Below are 19,052 nucleotides of genomic sequence, written 5' to 3' on the forward strand. Positions count from 1 at the left end.
ACCTCTTAAAAATCGAGGCTCTATAAAAAATATTTTATATGTCACTGTTCAAAAAGTAATTTAGTTAAGGTAAATTACTATTTTAATAGGATACAGCTGTCACTTCCCAGCCACTATGGGTAATTTGATACTTATATGCCAAAGCGAGCCACAATGTGTTCACATTTTACCAAAAAATGCAATTAATTCAAACATTCATGGTTGTCTACAATCTTCAACACTTGTTTTTTTCACAGTACTAGTCAGTTTGGTTAACCATATGCTAATTGGCTGCAAGACACAGGCGATGATTTGTTAATCTTATTGAAGTCCAATAAAAGGACAGGACATGTACTTTATAAATTATACAGGGTGTCAGAAACCAAATGAAAGCAGCAAAATATATATTTTTAAAATCCTAATACAAGGGTATCAAAAGAAATATTCACTGTATATTTATGAAACATAACAAATACAAATGCCTCATTTTTTTAGTGGATAAAAAAAAATGTAATATTTAAAACAAAAGCAAACAAAATAATTTCAACTGCAATAAGAGACAGGAATGAAGCCCTGATCCAAGAAATGATTCAGGGCTCAGAGTTCCTGGCTGGATGAAAGACAATTGCAGTGTGGGCTGTGAAGAAATAAATAAAGTTAATCCCTGTCGCCACAAATGTTTCACCTTCAGCGTTTGGTTAATGTTGAAGATATTTTGCAATCAAAGAGAACATATTTATTATTGTTAAACAGCAAATTTCACTCAGATAAAGGAAATGATTCACACTGAAATGTCCCAACACAATAAAACACATTCCTTGGAAAGAAACATTTCCATTGCTAAAAACAACTCCAGTATGAGGTGCAAGATTATGCATAACAGTTTGAGATGATAGAAGAGGGATGGCATGTACTGTATGTACCCTTTGAGAAATATGCTATAAAAGCTGTGAATGATGTGTCTATTCTCTGAATTACAAATATACTTTCCATAAAAAAAGGTAATGGGATTTCAAGAATGTGTGCTGCCAATTTTTTTACCCACTTCCAGCTGATTAAATAAAGCCAGTGTAAAAAGAGAGGAACCATAATATTATAGACTCATGTTTGATGTGTGGTTCAGGTTTCTCAATCACTTTGCTGAAAATAGATTCTTTATGTGGGGTCTTGCTGGAGAGGAAGTGAATCAATGTTATAATAAAAGGACGACACAAGAGTGGTAGTCTGCCCCTGAGAGGATGGAAAAAATACCATGTTCTATCTGGTACAGTATATTCGTACTCATGTATTTCGTACATCCGCTAGGGACAAAGCGTTACAGGGGCTAATGATTACACCCTGGTCTGGTTTACCAGCTGACCTTGGAGATTAGACATGTTTGAGAGCTGTATGAATATGACAGCAGTGTTTTAAACTTCTGAGTTTTAAAAAGTCACCAGAGGGAATCTAAACATTTTTTTTTAAATATAATTTTAGAATTTTAATAGTGCTTATACAAACATGAATAAAAAGCTTTAAGAATGTTGTGTCTCTTTGGATGTTGAGGATTCTTTCCATTTTAATTAAAATCAAGTTTGATGAAAACACGTTAAGTCAAAAATGCTAGTCAGCCCTAATACCTTATTTATTAACCTGTAATTAAAAGTATTCAATACTTTTGTTTATTTCAGTCTTATGTTAATTCATGGCATTGAACTTGTGCATGTTGTTTGTAAATTGTAAATTGTAAATTAATAATTCTATTTCCCTGAAATCTTAAAACATAAAGATCAACAACTACATTTTTAAATAATCAAGGCGTGTGAAGTACAGTATTACTTCACATCATTTTAACATTATCCATAGAACTTTGGATAAACACCTAAAAACAGAATACAAACTGGAGTAATAATTATTCCTTAGCTTGTTTGGGATCACACTATCAGTAGAACTAAATACTGAACCACATTAGTCTCCTATCTCATAGCTAGACTATAATTTGCAAAATATGTTTTAATCGACCCAATCAGCCTTAAACAGGTGCAATACCTAAGGCATTATGCGATTGGAATGGGTACAGTCCCTCCACCCACCATACAACTGAGATGAACGCTGTTCTAGCATAGAAATGATAAATGAGTTGCTTTTATAACCTAAGCCATTTTTTAAACATCAGAAAACAAAAAAGGAACACGTTTAAGCACATACTTTACAGTATCAGCTAGATTAAAATGTAATTCTTCAATCGGAGTCATCACTGGTGTCAAACATACAGATCCGAGAGCGCATTTTGCTTTTCTGCATGTCCTGTGTTTTAGTGGCGTTCACAGCAGGGCAGGGAGGCCTGTGCATGACAGGGCTAATCCAGGAATGAGCTTGCTTTTCAAATCCTGCTATACCCTGTGTGTGGCCACTTTCCTGGGAGGAAGAGTCCCACAGATTATTCATTACTTTAGAAGCATTAGTGGACTCTAGTATACAGCGCCCTGCATCTTCCGTGGTTTTAACCACACTCTTACGGATATAACACATCGGTATTAATTTCTCTTTCAGTTCTGAATTTTGATATCTTAAGTTTTTAGCAGCAATACTTACACCCCCAACCTTGTTTTCAAAGATACCCCTGCTCTTTTGGGTATCTGCCCCACAGTCTTCATGTTCCTCTAGAGCTTGTATTTGTTTCTTGGACTGACTTTGTGAAAACTTCAAAATGTTTACCTTTCTCTTTTTCTTGGATGTGCATGCATTGTGTCTATTTTGAAAAGCTGGTTGTCTTTTGCATGCTTTCTTAGACCCTATGGCTTTCTTATTAATCCTCTCAAATCCTGGGCTGTTGTCTATGGCAGCGTGTTTACCTTTACTTTTGAAACCCTGGTTAATTTTTGTTTGTGTTTCAAAGTCATACAGATCTTTTTTCTGTTCCAATGTATTCATTGCTGTCTGTGCCTTGAACACATTCATTCCATTAGAGGTTGCCTGTTGGTCTGACTGCTGCTTCTTTAAAGCTGGCTGAACATTTTGGTTGCTGCTGACTGAAACAGGGATCCTAGGAAATGTAGCAGTGGTAGATGCAGAATGTGTTTGGTATGGTACTCTGTACAACAAAGAACTCTCCAATGAATTGTCTTTACAGTTTTCTCTACATATTTGCTGTTTAGGCGGTTCAGCATACCTAACAGGGCTCTGTTTCGTCTTTGCCATTGGGACCTGACTGCCCCTGCCATAGCACTGCTGGCTAATATTATCAACAGGTCTGTTTTCGAATGATGATTCCCCATCACCTCCCTGCCCTGCTGCCAAAGCACCATGCGTCTGAATCGAGCTGGTTCTACATACCCTGGTGGTTTCAAAGTACGTCTTTTCCTGCCTGACAAGACACAGTTTTTCATATAGACCAGGGGAAGTCTGAACAGTGCTGTCTTTTAACTTCGACATAGGTTTACATGCAGAAGACAGCTTATTAAGCAAAGACAAGATTTCATTAAATTGTAAGTTATCCGATAGCCAGCTAAGCTTTTCACAGATTTTCTCATACCCTTCACTTTGTTGAGATTTCATGCTTTCTAAACTCTCTTGCAGGGCCAGTACAAAAGACCTTAGTGCAACGGTTTCTGAGTTGATCTGCAAACATTTTAAAAAAAACAGATTACTACCCACAAGATACAGAAGACACAGAATACAATAAAATAACTTGACTAAGGTATTATCTTTTACTGGGCAACTGGCATATTTGAAAATTTAAACAAATACCTTTGTGTTAGAGTATGTATGCCTATAGTATGTACAGCGCCTGTTACTAGTGTATACATCTGTGTGCAAAATGCATGCATGTGTGAAGTGTTTCTGTATATGCTTTTAAGATGTGATTTAGTGTAACTGTACAGGCTTACAATATGTTCAACAGATCACAAAACGTGACATTGAACCTCACAGCAACTATCCAAAAAAAAAATGAAATGACTAAACTTTATTAAAGCAACTATTCAAGATGGAGGAATTCTAACTTCTGATAATTTCCAGTTAAGTGTAACTTCTCCTTTACTTCTACAGGGATACAATTAAGACAACAGGAAGTGAAAGTGAATATAAACCAAATAAACATTGGGTGGAAAAAACAATATTATAGAATAACAATACAAAAGATGAACAATAATACCTGTTTCTAATTTGTACTCACAATTGTCTCTCTTTTCTCAATCTCTTGCAGTGCTTGGCTTTGTGATGACAGTGCACTCAGTATTGACTCATAATGTGAACCCATGATCTCCTGTACTATTAAAACACAACACAGATTACACTATGTAACACAATTTTTGTTCCTGTGTAGTAAGTGTTATTTCCTAATTGCTTATGCCTCAAAAGTATAGAAAATGGCTGTTATTCCCCACAAACTTTGCTTTTGTGACCAGGACAGTGATATTTTGAAATTTACCTATTTCCAATGAGAAAACGGGCGAATTTGTGTCTTTTCGTTCACATAAAGTCAGAAAAAAACAACATATGAATCCAAATTAACATGTATTTATACTAAAGTAATACAAAAATGACTACAAAAGATTTAGAAGTGAGTAGTTTTTCGAGATTTACGATTATACTGTAAATCACTTTCACGAATCAGCCCCCAAATGTAGTCTCCCATCATGTTCTCATTATACTGTCCTTGGTAGCGGCGTTCAAAGTCCAGTATATCCTGGTGGAAGCGCTCGCCTTGCTCCTCCGAGTATGCTCCCATGTTCTCCTTGAATTTATCAAGATGAGCATCAAGGATATGGCCTTTGAGGGACATCCTACAGCCCATTGTGCCGTAGTTCTTCACCAGAGTCTCAACCAGCTCCACATAGTTTTCGGCCTTGTGATTGCCCAGGAAGCCCCGAACCACTGCGACAAAGCTGTTCCAAGCCGCTTTCTCCTTACTAGTGAGCTTCTTGGGGAATTCATTGCACTCCAGGATCTTCTTTATCTGTGGTCCGACGAAGACACCGGCTTTGACCTTTGCCTCAGACAGCTTAGGGAAGAAGTCTTGAAGGTACTTGAAGGCTGCCGACTCCTTATCTAGAGCTCTGACAAATTGTTTCATAAGGCCCAATTTGATGTGCAGTGGTGGCATCAGCACCTTCCGGGGGTCCACCAGTGGCTCCCACTTGACGTTGTTCCTCCCCACAGAGAACGGTCCGCTGTGGCCAGTCCCGCCTGTGGTACTGCGCCTTGGTGACCCTGCTGTCCCAAAGGCAAAGATAGCAGGGAAACTTGGTAAAACCGCCTTGGAGACCCATCAGGAATGCCACCATTTTGAAGTCTCCTATGACCTTGATGCCATCTCAGAAAAATGCAGATATGTATCCACTTAGGCAGCTAGAACTAAACTGAACTGGTGGGCTTAAGGCCCCTGTATTTATACTACTATTTATATTACTGGAAGGTTCTAGAAAGTTCTAGAAGTTACTCCAAGTTTACTCAGCACTGAATCTATCTGGAATGTTCTGGAAAATAGGTAAATTTCAAAATATCACTGTCCTGGTCACAAAAGCAAAGTTTGTGGGGAATAATAGCCATTTTCTATACTTTTGAGGCATAAGCAATTAGGAAATAACACTTACTACCCAGGAACAAAAAAAAAAAAAAAAAATTGTTACACGGTGTTATTATTCTGTTTTGAACTATGTTTTGCTTGTCAGAATATGTTCATGGTCTGTAGACTAAATAATCTCACAGAATAGAATATTGCATCTATTATTTTACAAATTACACTACACAGATGTAAACTGTTGTTTGTGTAAGGGGGCCCTCTGCAGTTCATACACCATTGCAAAGTGGTTTTCACATTACATTGTAAAAAATATATATATATTTATATAAACTGACTGGACAAAAAATTGGAGAATGCAAATACAATTAGAAATGTATGCAAATGCAAATGAGTTTGAGTGGTGTGCAACTATTCAGCAACAACCATGGGAAGTTCAAAGTACAGTATGTCAATGACTTTACATGGAGCTTGATAGAGGGTGTACATGCCAATGACTCATCTGCCAATTAAAGTTACTGAATTGACCAAGGTGTCGATCAAAATAGTATCCGGGTGTTCCTGAATTGGCAAAGTTGCATAAAACCACCACCGGAAAGTACAATTAGTCACAAGTGGGTCACAACGGATCAAGTCTGCAAACACATGCAACGCATTGTAACAAAGAAGCAAATGACATGTACAGTGGCCAAAATCACAGAAACCGTCACACCAATTTCTAATCGAACAATGTGCCTTGACTGTAGTTTTGTAAGGCCAGTCTCTATTTTTTGTCCAGTTAGTGTACTGTGTAATAAAACTAATTCATGGAAAACATTACACTTTTGTTTTTATTAGTAAAGTGTTTTTTAGTTTTTATGAGGAACAGTCTTCAACCTCATTTGAAAGGCATTTCTGTAGATATAATAAGGCTTTGTTTATCAAATGAAACATTCATGGAAAAATGTGTGTATGGAAAAATATTTATTTGGATTTGGATATTTATGGTTGATGAGTATAAATGTAATATGAAAACTGCTCTGCGTTATGAGCTGATCATTTGAATTGCCTTGCAGCTTTGTTGTTAGGATGACATATTCAACACTTACATGTTTTCATAAACAAATCCAGACCTTCCATAATACATCTCTTTAAAGAATCAGTGTTATTCTCAATGCTGTTTATAGATAATTTGATCTGCAAACAACAAAATATTCATTTAGATTTGGTTAAAACCATTACTTGCATTGCTTCAATTTATGTGTTGATCATTCCAAATTTACATACAGGTACTTAGAAAACAAAATAATTAATTAACTTACCCCTTCCATACATTCCCGAAGTTGTGAAAATCCACTATACAAAAACTCACTAAAAGTAAAAATAGAGTGAAATATAAACATCCAGTTTAGAAAAATGTGTTAACTACTATTTTATAAATTGTGAAAGAGGCCACGTTCCTTTCCTCAAGCCATTGTTTTATGGTGTGACGTATCCATAACTCAAGAAATGTTTAAAAGTGAATTAGTTATGAGCATGTATTTAATGTGCGTGCATTTGTTTTCTAATCCAAAATGTGTTTTTAAACTTAAATATGAAAAGTTGTTTTCTTAATAATATCTGTTTGAGCTTTTCTTTGGACATACATTTGGTCATTGTTCTGGTACCCCAATAACTGAGAATGACCCATTTGGCATTACACACACCTAATAAGTAAAAAGACTTAGAATATTGTGCACTGGCCAGAAAAAAACAAACACACTTCTATTTCCCCCAGGCACAGAAACTGGGGGAAGGTAATGAAGTCACAAGTTTTCCACAACCTGTTACCTTTCTTCCTTTTCTTTGGCCCTTTTCTTGTTGACCTCAAACTGTTCCAAGATTCCTTTGGTATTTCCACATCCAAAATGAGGCCCTTTGCTTTTCTCCTTATTGTCTCCACCAAACAGATATGGCTTGGTCTGATATTTTGTTGAAAATCTGGGATCACTCTGCTATAACAATGACATAAAAACAAAAACCTTGTCAATGTTTATCTTATTTAATTATCACTGTACTATTACTCTTGTTTGCACATTTTTTTAATACGTCCCACAATGCTGTTATATATACAGACGCTACAGGCACACAGTCTTTCTTTGCTCCTTAAAGCTTTCTGGCCACTGTGTTTGTGAACTAACCTGCCATCCTCCTGCAACTACAGCAACAGCAGGGGTTATGAATGCCATGTGATACATAAAGCACAATGAAAGCAAGGTAAAGCATATGTAAGCACTGTAAAGCCCAGAGGTATGGTAAAGCATAGTAAAAAAAACAACAACAAAAAAACATGGCAAACCATGGTAATATGGTAAATGTATACTATAATAATGTATAGGAAAACTGCAACATCACATGCAAAATGTACTTTTATAAGGGAAACTGCACCTTTAATAATGTATATAGTCATATTTATGCATAGAATATTAATACAACATACTACCAATTCTACCAAGGTCTATCCACATATCACCAGGCATGTAATTTAGTAGAATGAACTGTGTGTCATGCAATATAACACATTTTACAATCACTCACTTCCTGAGAATTTTGCTGTGAAGATTGGGGTACTCTGGATGGGAAGTTCACTTCTTGGGATGCAGATTGTGAATATTCAGGGCAAAACTGAGATCCAAACAGGAACTGGGAATCCGTCAGACTGGAGTAGTCACTGGGAGCACTGCTTCGACTGGAGGTTTTGTTTGCTCTGTGCTCAGTCAATAAATGCATTTTTTAAAGCAGGTTTGTGTGCCTATTGTAGTTTACCTATTATCATTTCATTCACTCTTAGTCTGCATTTTCATTTATATCTATACCGAGCATCAAACAAAACTTTATAACACTTTTATTTAAAAAAAAATAAAAATAAGGTATATAAATGATGGACATTGACGAAATGTTTCTGGTTTCTTTTTAACCACTCGATCATTCATCCTTGAACATGACACGCTTGAGTGACTATGACTGAAGCATATGCACTTAATCACCTAATTAGTGAAACAGTTGATTGGACACTGGATACAGAGTGATTTCAGCTGTTGAATTGCAAGCTTGAATAAAAGCAATAAAGAAAATGGCAGTCACGTCTGTCAAGAGAGCAGTGTGCAATCGCCATGTCGGAGGCTGGACTAGGGCAGAGTACTGTGGCTCGCCATCTTAGGTGCTCACAGCCAGCAATTTCAAACCTGGCGAGACGGGATAACCAGACACAGACTGTCAATGACAGGCCATGAACTTGGAGACCAAGAGTCACAACACCTGCCCAAGATCGACAGATCATTTTGCAGCATCTTCGTGATGTCAATTGTTAATCAGCACAATAAAAAGTCACTGCACCTGCTCTAAAACAGAGTTTGTCATTTTTCGATCACATCTAATGAATTTTATCCAAATATAAGTGATACGTTTCTTTTGATGCTCAAATATAAGTTATACGTTTCTTTTGATGCTCAAATATAAGTTATACGTTTCTTTTGATGCTCAAATATAAGTGATAAGTTTATTTTGATGCTCAAATATAAGTGATAAGTTTCTTTTGATGCTCAAATATTAGTGATACATTTCTTTTGATGCTCAAATATAAGTGATATGTTTTTTTATGCTTAATGTTTAACAGGTAACATTTTAAAAATTCTGAAATTGTTAAAGCTATGGAAAACAAAATAAAAAATAGTAAACCTACCCTGTTCCTGTAGGGATGCTGAACATCTCTTTAATATTCCACACATTGGAATTCATGCTTTAGATTATTCGTTTCTCTAGAAAATAATGTCAGAATGGTTATTCGTACTGTCATCCATATGTTTTACACACTATCAAGTCATTCAACAAAGGGTTTTGCATTACCAGCAACCTTGATTTAGGGTAGTTTAGTATTTTTTTTATGATCCCCTGCTGTAAATGATATCTCCAGTGATGGGAACATATAGTGGGAGATGTTAGTACATGAAGATAGTCATACTTTGAGCTGAATCCAATTGCCATGAAACGTATCCATTGTAACTCAATGACTACAGCTACCTGCATAAATCAGTGTCAACACTGTGCTGTTCTGCTGAGTGGAATTAAATGACATCATGCTTGTACTGTAACCTAGGTGGAACTGTGAAACTGACACCTGAGACTACATCTTGGAAACCATTTGTCTGATTTTGATAAAGAGGGTATTTGTTATCAATCACAGGCTCTGTATGAAAGCCACAATTTTTGTTATTTATTTTTATTTTTTCCATTTTCCATATATATTTTGTGCAGTTTCACCACAATCTTTGAAAAATGTAGACAACAGGTTAAATATAGTCCATAATAATGGTAAAGCCTTTTTAAATAGCTGGGTTTACAATCGCTTGTATATATTTATTTTAAACACATCCAATCTCAGGCTCACCAAAGCAACTCCAAAATAGACATATATTATCTCTCAATATTCATGTTGAATTTGGATTCGAAACCATATTTATTCTTTGATGAACAAATTGTTGTACTATTGGGAAGTCGTACTGTTGATAGATTAAATCGTATATATATATATATATATATATATATATATATATATATATATATATATATATATATATATTAAACAAGCAACAACATATGATAAGAGCCCGTCCTGGATTCAAAACGGTGTCTGTGCTCCACTCTGCAAGTTAAAAATAACACAGTACCTTGTACGATATGTTTTAAATGTCTATAAGATTTTTTCTATCCATGTATGTTATTTTATTTTTTTTACCTGTCATTTGTTGCTTATTTATTTAAAAAAAAAAAAAAAAAGGTATTTTTTCACCTTACAGCACCTAACTCGTAGCTCTTGAGGTAACCGTCCTTTCACGCGTAGGTCCGTCAGTCCTCTTCTGCACGAGGAGGGGGCATTTAATTACTGCACGTGCCGCTCACTTCATGGCATTTTTCCCACTGGTGTGCAAACGAGAATAATCATTTTTACCCTCAGCGCTGGAATTTTCAAATGTATTTAACACTTTTTTTTGTTTTCTATTGTATGCAAATTAATTTGTCCTGAAACTAAATCACAGTACATGAAAATATTTAATTGTAACTGGTCGTTTTGGACCGTAATGACCGGCTCAGAAGCCATTGTCAATTTGAATTATCCCGTGTTTCACGCCTCCATTGTGGTATCCTAGCAATGACATAAACTTACCCAGAAGTACGCAGCACGGAATCATTCTCTGACAACTTGGAATTCGTTACCCCCCCCCCCCGCCCCGCCCCTTTTTTTAGGTCAAATCCTGCAGCGATGTCTGGAGAGGTGGGTAAGGTTCGCTAAAAACAGCTTTTAAACAGTTTTGATTAATTAATATATTGAATCCTTAGCTATTTACAAGTTACAGTAGATTTTATTTTTTAATAGTAAGCACAGTAAATACAGCAGCCTGCCTCTGAATAAGTGTTACACAGTAGTGAACTGCATTTTACAGCAGTTTATTGGAGTTCGTTGTGATATTTACTAACAAATACTGCAATAACGTATGTTACCCTAATAAAAAAACTGGCAAATACAGCTGCTAGAATTTGTAGTAATATTTATATAAAAGGCAGTGCTCTTTATAAGCCCCTTGTAAAATATAGACACAACACCACAGCTCTAAATAGAAAATCTGAGCATCAATATTATTATTATTTATTTATTTATTTATTTATTTATTTATTTATTTATTAGCAGACGCCCTTATCCAGGGCGACTTACAGTCGTAAGCAAATACATTTCAAGTATCACAGTACAATAATACAATAACAACAAAACGTAGATCTCCAAGACCTACATCCCCTGTCTGCATATTCAAAGTTTGACATACAGATTGATGTACAGTACAGATGCCTGTAAATATTACCAGAGTCTGATGCCCTCAATAACTTGTGCAAAGATCCAGACCAAGTTCTGTAACAACTGAACCAAACGTTATAGCCTATGTAAAAATGTAAGTGACATGGGGAAAAACAGATAGCCTCCACATACACAGTACACCCAGATTGAGAAACATTTAATAACTTGTGCCAAAGAAGGTCCTTGGCAAGTTTCATCACAATGGGACAAGTGGTTCTCTAAATGCAAAACTCTGAAGTGTGAAATTCAAATGCCCACCTACACTATAGCCCCCAGTCAAGAATATGCACCCTAGTCCTCATAATCCCCTAAATATTGTTATATATAGAACCAATAGTTTATTGGATTATAACCATATGCATAATATCCTATTATATGTGTCTGCTATCATTCCCTACTATTGTTTTTGCTTAGATCAGTATTTACCAGGCTTATTAACTAAAGTCGTTTTTAAAAAAAGATTTTCTGAAAGTGGTTAGAAATGATGACTAGGGTATGCATCATTGCATCAGCCAGCCCCTGTGCAACTGTGTGAACAGCAAGTTTGTTTATGGAAATATCTCTATTCATGATCTCAGTTTCAGAGGGGACAGAAATTACTGTTACATACTCCTAGTGGTCATTTTTCAAACCACCTCAGAAATTCAGTGTTTTTGAGTTCTTTTCGAAGCAGAGCCGGTGGTTGAAAAGAAATGTTTTTGCTGGAATAGTAAGTAGGCCTGGTAAATAAGAATCTGAAAACAACAAAAGAGAATTGTCATTAATACTGTACATATTCAACAGGCAAGAAACATTAATTATTTAGAAAATGTACATGATAAAAATTATCCCTTTAATCGTAATCAGATAGAGTGGGGCGGATTGATTGCTTTGGTAGGCTTCACAGTCAAATCATTAAATAGCTTATTGGATTTTTGGGGGAGGTTTTGAAATCTGTGATTTTTTTCCCCCTCCTAGTTTCCCAGCGGGTTTTATGGACATTACCTAAGTAAAAAACGGAATGACTTTATACAGGAGTACAGGCTAGAGGCAAGACCTTTTCTTCCAGAGAGACTGGTACAGAGATCCAAGGCAAGTGTACTTCTAAGATTGTAACCTGGAATGGATGGGCTTTAGAAGATGAGTGAAGGAACTGCCACTTTCTCTCATGCTGTCAGTATACTGTATGTGTACATATTGTATATAAGCATGCACTAGAGTTAATGCATATAGTGGAGAACAATTGTCCCTGAGCAAGATAGTCACAGGGGATTTTATCCTTGGAAGACAATATATCAACACGACGAGGGGACAATCATCCCCAACTATACCCGAAATCTCCAGTCCATACATATCTGTTTTTATTAAACCTTCAAAGACAGCATCATCTCCATTCAGTTTCCAAACTAGGGGCTTATGGAGATATTTTAATACAACTTTTGTGTTTTTAACAACTTTTTTGTTTAGAATTTGAAAACTGAAGAAAATTCACTTCTGCCACACTGTTTGTGAAAGTTCAGTGGTGAGGCATAAGCAATGAAAATGTACCCTTGCTACGCATATGTTAACGTTGCTAGGAATGGTTGCTATGTACCGGATATGTACTGTTGCTATGGTATTGCTATGAATATGTACAGAATCATTGCATGGCACTTTTATAATTATGATCCCTATAAAGATGTTAAATAACAAGCCCTACTAATACACTGCAATGTGAAACAGCAGCTCTCACCAACCAACCCAGCTAACGGTACCTTTGACCTATGACCTAATATGGAGAGTCATATTGTGGTCATGTGACATGTGACGCTTTTGAAATATTGGCTTCATACTCAGTAGACAATTGTATTCTATGATTCTCTAGTTCAAGTTGATATCGTCCAAGAAATATTAACCTTTTTTGTGACAGTAATTTTACAAAGCTGCTGCCTCTTTCTATTTGAAGGTACTGACTTCATACTGTACGCTCCTATGTGCAGCTGGCCATGACACTGACTGGCCTGATATGGCTGCCATATGAAGGTCATGTGACTTTGTATTTGTTGTCTTCACATTTGGAACACAGCTGTATTCTATGATCTCACTTAGGTTCCATTAGCAATGATGTTCAGTAAAAATAAACCTTTTCACTGCCAGGCTGTTGTATTCTATGAGTTTCTTAGTTACGTTATTTTGCTGGTGTTGTTCAGTAATAAACATACTCTTTCACTGCCATGTTGTTTTAGCAAGTCCATCCATTTGTACAGCAAGACTCCACACATTATGCCCCCCATTAATACTTTGCTTTCATATACAATTATTTTTTTTTTTTTTTTAATATGCATTTAACAAAGTACAGTAATACTGTAAGAAGTGAACGTGTGTTTTTTTTTTTTACTCAACATGTAAAAAAGGTTTCCCAGTAGATGCAATTAGTAATAAAAGAAAGTTCATCATCTTGCTGTATTTAAAAAAAAAAAAAAAGCCTGATTGAAGCTCTTTCATTTCATCAATGTGTGTGAAGGGTCAGTGGCATTCGTGTTACAAATGAAAGCACTCCTGGATTTAGTCATCGTGTTTCAGCTGAAGAGTACTTTAATCTCTCTTCAGACTTGCTTGATTTCTCTCTTGGATGTGTTTGGGTAGTAACAGTGTTACTCATTATTCTAAAAAGAAGGCGCTATTGCCTGGAAGCAGATTAGAGGGTTGCACATTAGCTCCACTGGGGCACGCTTATTAGCATGGGGCCAGCCACCTCCTCACTGTGCTATTTTAAATACAATTGCTGTAGTACAATATGAAAGATAAAATGCATTTAAATAATTGAGAATATTCACCAACGGTAATTGTCAAGTTAGAGCGTGGTTATATTAGTCCTGTACCAAACTTCTGAAAAACATTTGTAATAATGTTTGACAGGTAGTGTTAGTTTTGTATTTATCAGACACTTTCTTAAAAGAATGTAAAAGTTCAGAAATTTAAAGAAGCACTCTGATTGCATGTAATAGAAAGGTAATGTGACATGTCTGCTTAGTGCCTTAGTGCAGTTGGCACTCAGCATTTGCTCCAGTGAAAAGTGTGCACCCCTTTTTTCAAAATAACACAAAACAAAACTGTTAACGTTTAAAAAATAGAAATAAGCAAGAATGATATTTCTGATTTCTAATTTGTTGTGCTTTTTTCTGTTCCCGTAAACATTTTTCTAACCTTTACAATTACCATATTTTGTTTATATCTTATCAGTACCTAGCTACTGTTGACCTATAAAAAATTAATATCTAATACCTGCAAAATTAACATACACGTCACATTCCTCTTAAGAGATTTCAACCTTTATAATTGGAGGGTGGGAATTACTCAGGGATATAAGAATATGAAACAAAACCGATCTGAACACTGAAGAAAAAAACAAAACAAAACATACAGTCCTTATTTTTAATATTTTTTAATTCTGTGCTTTGTGTTACTCGTTTTGTAGTATTAACTGTTAGAACACTGGAGCAAAATCTTACTACAGTGAAGTAACTCTGTTCCTTAGACTGCAGCACTAGATGGCGCTATAGTATACAATAAGTCGAATGTTTGGTTTGCTGTTACCCTACTCAGGTTTCTGATGCTGGGTAGGGAGGATATTTTTTATATTTTTTCTGCTCAACAGGTTGTTTCTGTGGGTTGGGGTTAAAATGATGGGGAGGGAAGGTTACAGCAAACCAACATACTGCTTTATTAGATCCCAGTTCTGATAATAAACACACTTTTTTTTTTTTTTTTTAAATTTCAGGAGAACCCAAGGAAGCACGTTTTTTCCAAGCATGATAACCGGCAACTCTTTCTGAGCGATGCCACCTATTTTGAAAATGTAAGTATTTATTGATGCATTTATTTTTGAATGCACTGGCAAGTAATGTTATGTCTGTGGACTTCAATCCTAACAAGGGTTCATGTGAAGCATTTCCTCACACTGATGTAAAAATACATGGGCAGCACTGAAGTTAAACCACAGCATATAAGTCTGTCTCTCACTACACCAACACATCTCATACTGAACAGTTCAATCAAAATATTATTCGTAATGAATCTTGGCTGGATGGTTTCTGGTCATTTTGACCATGCTGAAGCAAAAAAATATATATAGGGGGATGGAAGTGAACCTTCATTTTAGTTCCTGACATGTATTCTGTGATGTGTAAAACCTGCATCTCCCCTTTTCAATCCAGTTTCAGTTGCAATGAGCAAGATGGGTGATTACATCACTGAATATGGCGCTAGCTGAAACATTTGTAGACTTGTAACAACTTTGCAAACATTTACTTCAAGACAGCTGATCTGATAGTGGGCCCACAGTTGACAGGTCAAGACTGTTTCAATTAAGATGTTAGATATAACAAGGCATACCAGAATGCTATACAAAGAAAAATAAAAAGGAAAAAAAAAACTATTAGTTCTGTCACTCAAAAGCCAAATACAATTATTAAAATAAATGTTACATTAAAAAGTATTGAATCTCCTGTAACTACTTTATATATTGTTTTTTCCCCCAAAGGGTCTGGGAAGGTTTAAAGTGAAGTCTGCAATATCACAGGCAGCCAGATTTAAGCCTGATTTCATCATCTGGGCCCCTCAAAAGGATGAGATAGCCAGATCAGGCCCCGGACTCAGCACCTACCAGACATCATTTACCCAAAACCATCCCCCTCAGGCCCCCAACAAGCTCATAGTGCCCCGCATCACCATGCCAGAGCTCCCCGCGATGTACGTCACCAGCTACAACCACACCTACAGACACAGCCAGCCCAATCCCAGTGTTAACACAGACATTCTGACTGGCAAGGTGGTTACCTGGCCACTTGCCAAGGAGGCTACATTTGCTTACATGCAGCCACATAGATGCTTAAATAAGAAACGAACTTCATCTGTGCCCCTTACTGTTTCAGACTGCCTTTTGTGGCAGACTGGATAGTCGAAATGATATAATTGATACAAAATACAATGTGTTTTATTTATCATGGTTATCCCGTGGGCCTTCAGAGTTTTATACTCCACGCAATGTATAATCAATTAAACATCCTTTTTACCGTTTATCATGGAAATATGGAATGTGTTTGTTGTTGTTGATGTATCAAGGTATACCTCACTAATACTCAGTATTAGCAGGGATGTTTGTTCTGCTGCAACACATGCTGTAAGCTAGTGTTCTGAATAGAAACACAATCTTTCATGATCAATGAATAGTTAAAACCCCAAAGAAAAAAAGGCAAGAATAATTGGGGTTTTCATGTGTCTTTAAATTGTTACAGGACCAATGACCCTCAAGCATCTGACGGTTGTGGGGTGTGAATAGATACCGTTACCATCTAAACCCTATTCACACTAGCAGTATGAGGAAATCAGCATGTTTTAAAAACAGTAAATGACTGTTTAGAAGGTGGCTGGAGACTGAATGATCTCTTCAGCCACACAGCAGAATGAGAATAAGAACATAGCCCTGCAAGCATGCCTTAACCCTGCCCTGGAGGTACTGTACTGTGCAGCTTTCTGAGGCAATCTGAGGCATCCTTGCCTATCTAAACTGGCCCTTGCCTTGAAACCTACCAGTGGCAACTGTGCCAAAGTGTAACAAAGAAAGAAGATCATGAAGCTTTAGTTTTATACTCTACTTTCCATTTTAAAGATAAGGTTAGGACTATTCTGTCTAGTTTTATTTCTAATATTGCTATATATATATATATATATATATATATATATATATATATATATATATATATATATATATATATATATATATATGTGTGTGTGTGTGTGTGTATTAGGATTGTCTATTTAAATGTTATTGAGAAATTCTTATGGTATTAAAAAGTAATTGTAAACCGTCATAATATATCAATCTATATTAAGGTTTCAAATTCTAGTTTACCAAACCTACTAGATCTGGGTTCTATAGGGAATTGAGATTTGAAAATGATCCAAGAGCTTAATTAATATGTTGAGGTGTTACAGAATCTTGAAATGGAGTCTCCACCGAAAAATTGCATATTAATTTTTCTAAAATAGCAATCAATAGTTATGTTGTATAGTCAATCCTGTAATATAAGGATCATTAACAGTTGTATAATACTTTTTAGAATGCCGCCAGAAGCTTACTTAAGCTGCAAAGGGCCAACACAAGGTGTGCATCGTTTTGAAATATTGTACGTCTTTAGCCAAGTGCCTTCGACGACCAAGAGGAGGGCTATTTAAGAGATCAAGGCATTGCTGTGGCAAAGTAATAATCGGACTCCAAATTGAATAAAGCCCAAGCCCGCAGGTTGAGGGCATTATTTGAATGAGAGCGTTCCATTATTACAGAGGACCACGTCACAGCAATGCCATGATCACTGTTATACTACAGCTTTTTAAAGCGACTTGTTTATTTGCTTTTCTTAGTCTGACATATTCACAGTAGTCCACCGAAGGAGAGCAGACCTTGAGCAACTCTGTGAGGTGTTTCATTAGTAAGCTGTGGTTAGAAAAGGTGTCATCAATTAATGTTTTCTCATCTGTGCTTCATTTGCCTATAGCTACAAAGCTAAAGTTTACATAGCTACAAATGCCATTTCATTTTTGTTTACCCATCCCTTACCTTTTTTTTATGAAGTTCCCAATTAATCTAAATGTAGTTGAGATTTTTAGATACTGAGATTTTTTAGGATTGGGGATGAATAAAAAAAAAAAAGCTTTTAATATTGCATATGTATGTACAGTACTTTAAACAAGAAAAACACTGTGACATTCACCAGACAGCAAATAAAGATATTTTATTATGATTTCAAATATCATAGAGGCACTACCTCACAATATAGGCACTGAACTACCACCCTGCTTCACCCTGCGTAACACACACACCTTCTAATACAATGAATTCACATCTCAATGTTGCAGAACTGTGCTTTACAGAAGGCTACTGCTACTACTATTGCAGTAATCAGAAACGCTGTAAAAGTTCACATACACCAATACCATAACATTATATCACCGAAAGACGACATACATGGTATTAATCCCTGTTGGCCATAGGATGCCGTTTGTATGAATACCATTGGTAAATGCTAAACTACTGATATTTTATGCAAAGTACAAAATGCCATACTATGAGAGGTGGGAGGCTTTGTACGGTGTTCATAATGCATTTATCCTTCTATGCATTACAACATTTTGATCACCTTTGATCTCATTAATTGTTTAGTTGTATATTTCAATATAAATCTGCATGTGTGGAAAGATTGTGGGTTTGTAAATCTACAGAAACCCACACAACCTGGTTGTCAAATTGAAAGTACACAGAGTAACACATTTTTTTTTTTTTATCTTCAAACATTATAAAAGTTTACCACTGTATTTTTGCTCAGTAATTTAGCAGTTCCCCCATGGTTATTCTATGCATTTACCTTATTTTATCATAGTTTGACGTGTTTTTTAATATGCTTTACCGTACCTCTCTGGGCTTTACAATTCTTGCATATAGTATGCTTTACCAAATGTACACACGCTCCTCGCAGGATGTGCCCTATAGCCTGGAGATCGCTGGTTCGAATCCAGGCTATGTCACAGATGACCGTGACCGAGAGTTCCTAGGGGGCGGCGCACAATTGGCTGAGCGCTGCCCGGGTAGGGAGGGCTTAGGTCGGCAGGGGAATCCACGGCTCACCGCGCATCAGCGACCCCTGTGGCCGATAGGGCGCCTGTGGCTCTGCAGCGGAGCCGCCAGAT

General features: G+C 36.3%; 2 protein-coding genes across 2 annotated transcripts; both read right to left on the reverse strand.

The window, feature by feature from the left end:
- Positions 1-774: 774 nt before the first annotated feature.
- LOC131701536 (uncharacterized) lies at positions 775-6,653 on the reverse strand. The gene is made up of 3 exons (XM_059000128.1): positions 6,571-6,653; positions 4,136-4,230; positions 775-3,579 (listed from the first exon to the last, which is right to left on the reverse strand). The coding sequence occupies exons 1-3, from the start codon at positions 6,599-6,601 to the stop codon at positions 2,200-2,202; spliced, it is 1,506 nt and encodes a 501-aa protein (XP_058856111.1). The 5' UTR covers positions 6,602-6,653; the 3' UTR covers positions 775-2,199.
- A 113-nt stretch (positions 6,654-6,766) lies between these two features.
- LOC131701537 (interactor of HORMAD1 protein 1-like) lies at positions 6,767-9,258 on the reverse strand. Its single transcript, XM_059000129.1, has 4 exons — positions 9,183-9,258; positions 8,039-8,207; positions 7,292-7,455; positions 6,767-6,832 (listed from the first exon to the last, which is right to left on the reverse strand). The coding sequence occupies exons 1-4, from the start codon at positions 9,236-9,238 to the stop codon at positions 6,775-6,777; spliced, it is 447 nt and encodes a 148-aa protein (XP_058856112.1). The 5' UTR covers positions 9,239-9,258; the 3' UTR covers positions 6,767-6,774.
- Positions 9,259-19,052: the final 9,794 nt, after the last annotated feature.

This window comes from Acipenser ruthenus, chromosome 25, assembly GCF_902713425.1.
Source record: "Acipenser ruthenus chromosome 25, fAciRut3.2 maternal haplotype, whole genome shotgun sequence".
NCBI lineage: Eukaryota > Metazoa > Chordata > Actinopteri > Acipenseriformes > Acipenseridae > Acipenser > Acipenser ruthenus.

Bases quoted from the DNA above. Each gene is read 5' to 3' on its own strand.
- LOC131701536 (XM_059000128.1), bottom strand. From the start codon at position 6,601: ATGGAAGGTCTGGATTTGTTTATGAAAACAT. The intron at 4,231-6,570 runs GTAAGTGTTGAA...GTGTTTTAATAG, and splicing joins GGATTTGTTTATGAAAACAT to TACAGGAGATCATGGGTTCA. The intron at 3,580-4,135 runs GTGAGTACAAAT...AAATGTTTGCAG, and splicing joins TTGAGAAAAGAGAGACAATT to ATCAACTCAGAAACCGTTGC.
- LOC131701537 (XM_059000129.1), bottom strand. From the start codon at position 9,238: ATGAATTCCAATGTGTGGAATATTAAAGAGATGTTCAGCATCCCTACA. The intron at 7,456-8,038 runs GTGAGTGATTGT...TCATTGTTATAG, and splicing joins CACAGCAAAATTCTCAGGAA to CAGAGTGATCCCAGATTTTC. The intron at 6,833-7,291 runs GTAACAGGTTGT...TTTTACTTTTAG, and splicing joins GCCAAAGAAAAGGAAGAAAG to TGAGTTTTTGTATAGTGGAT.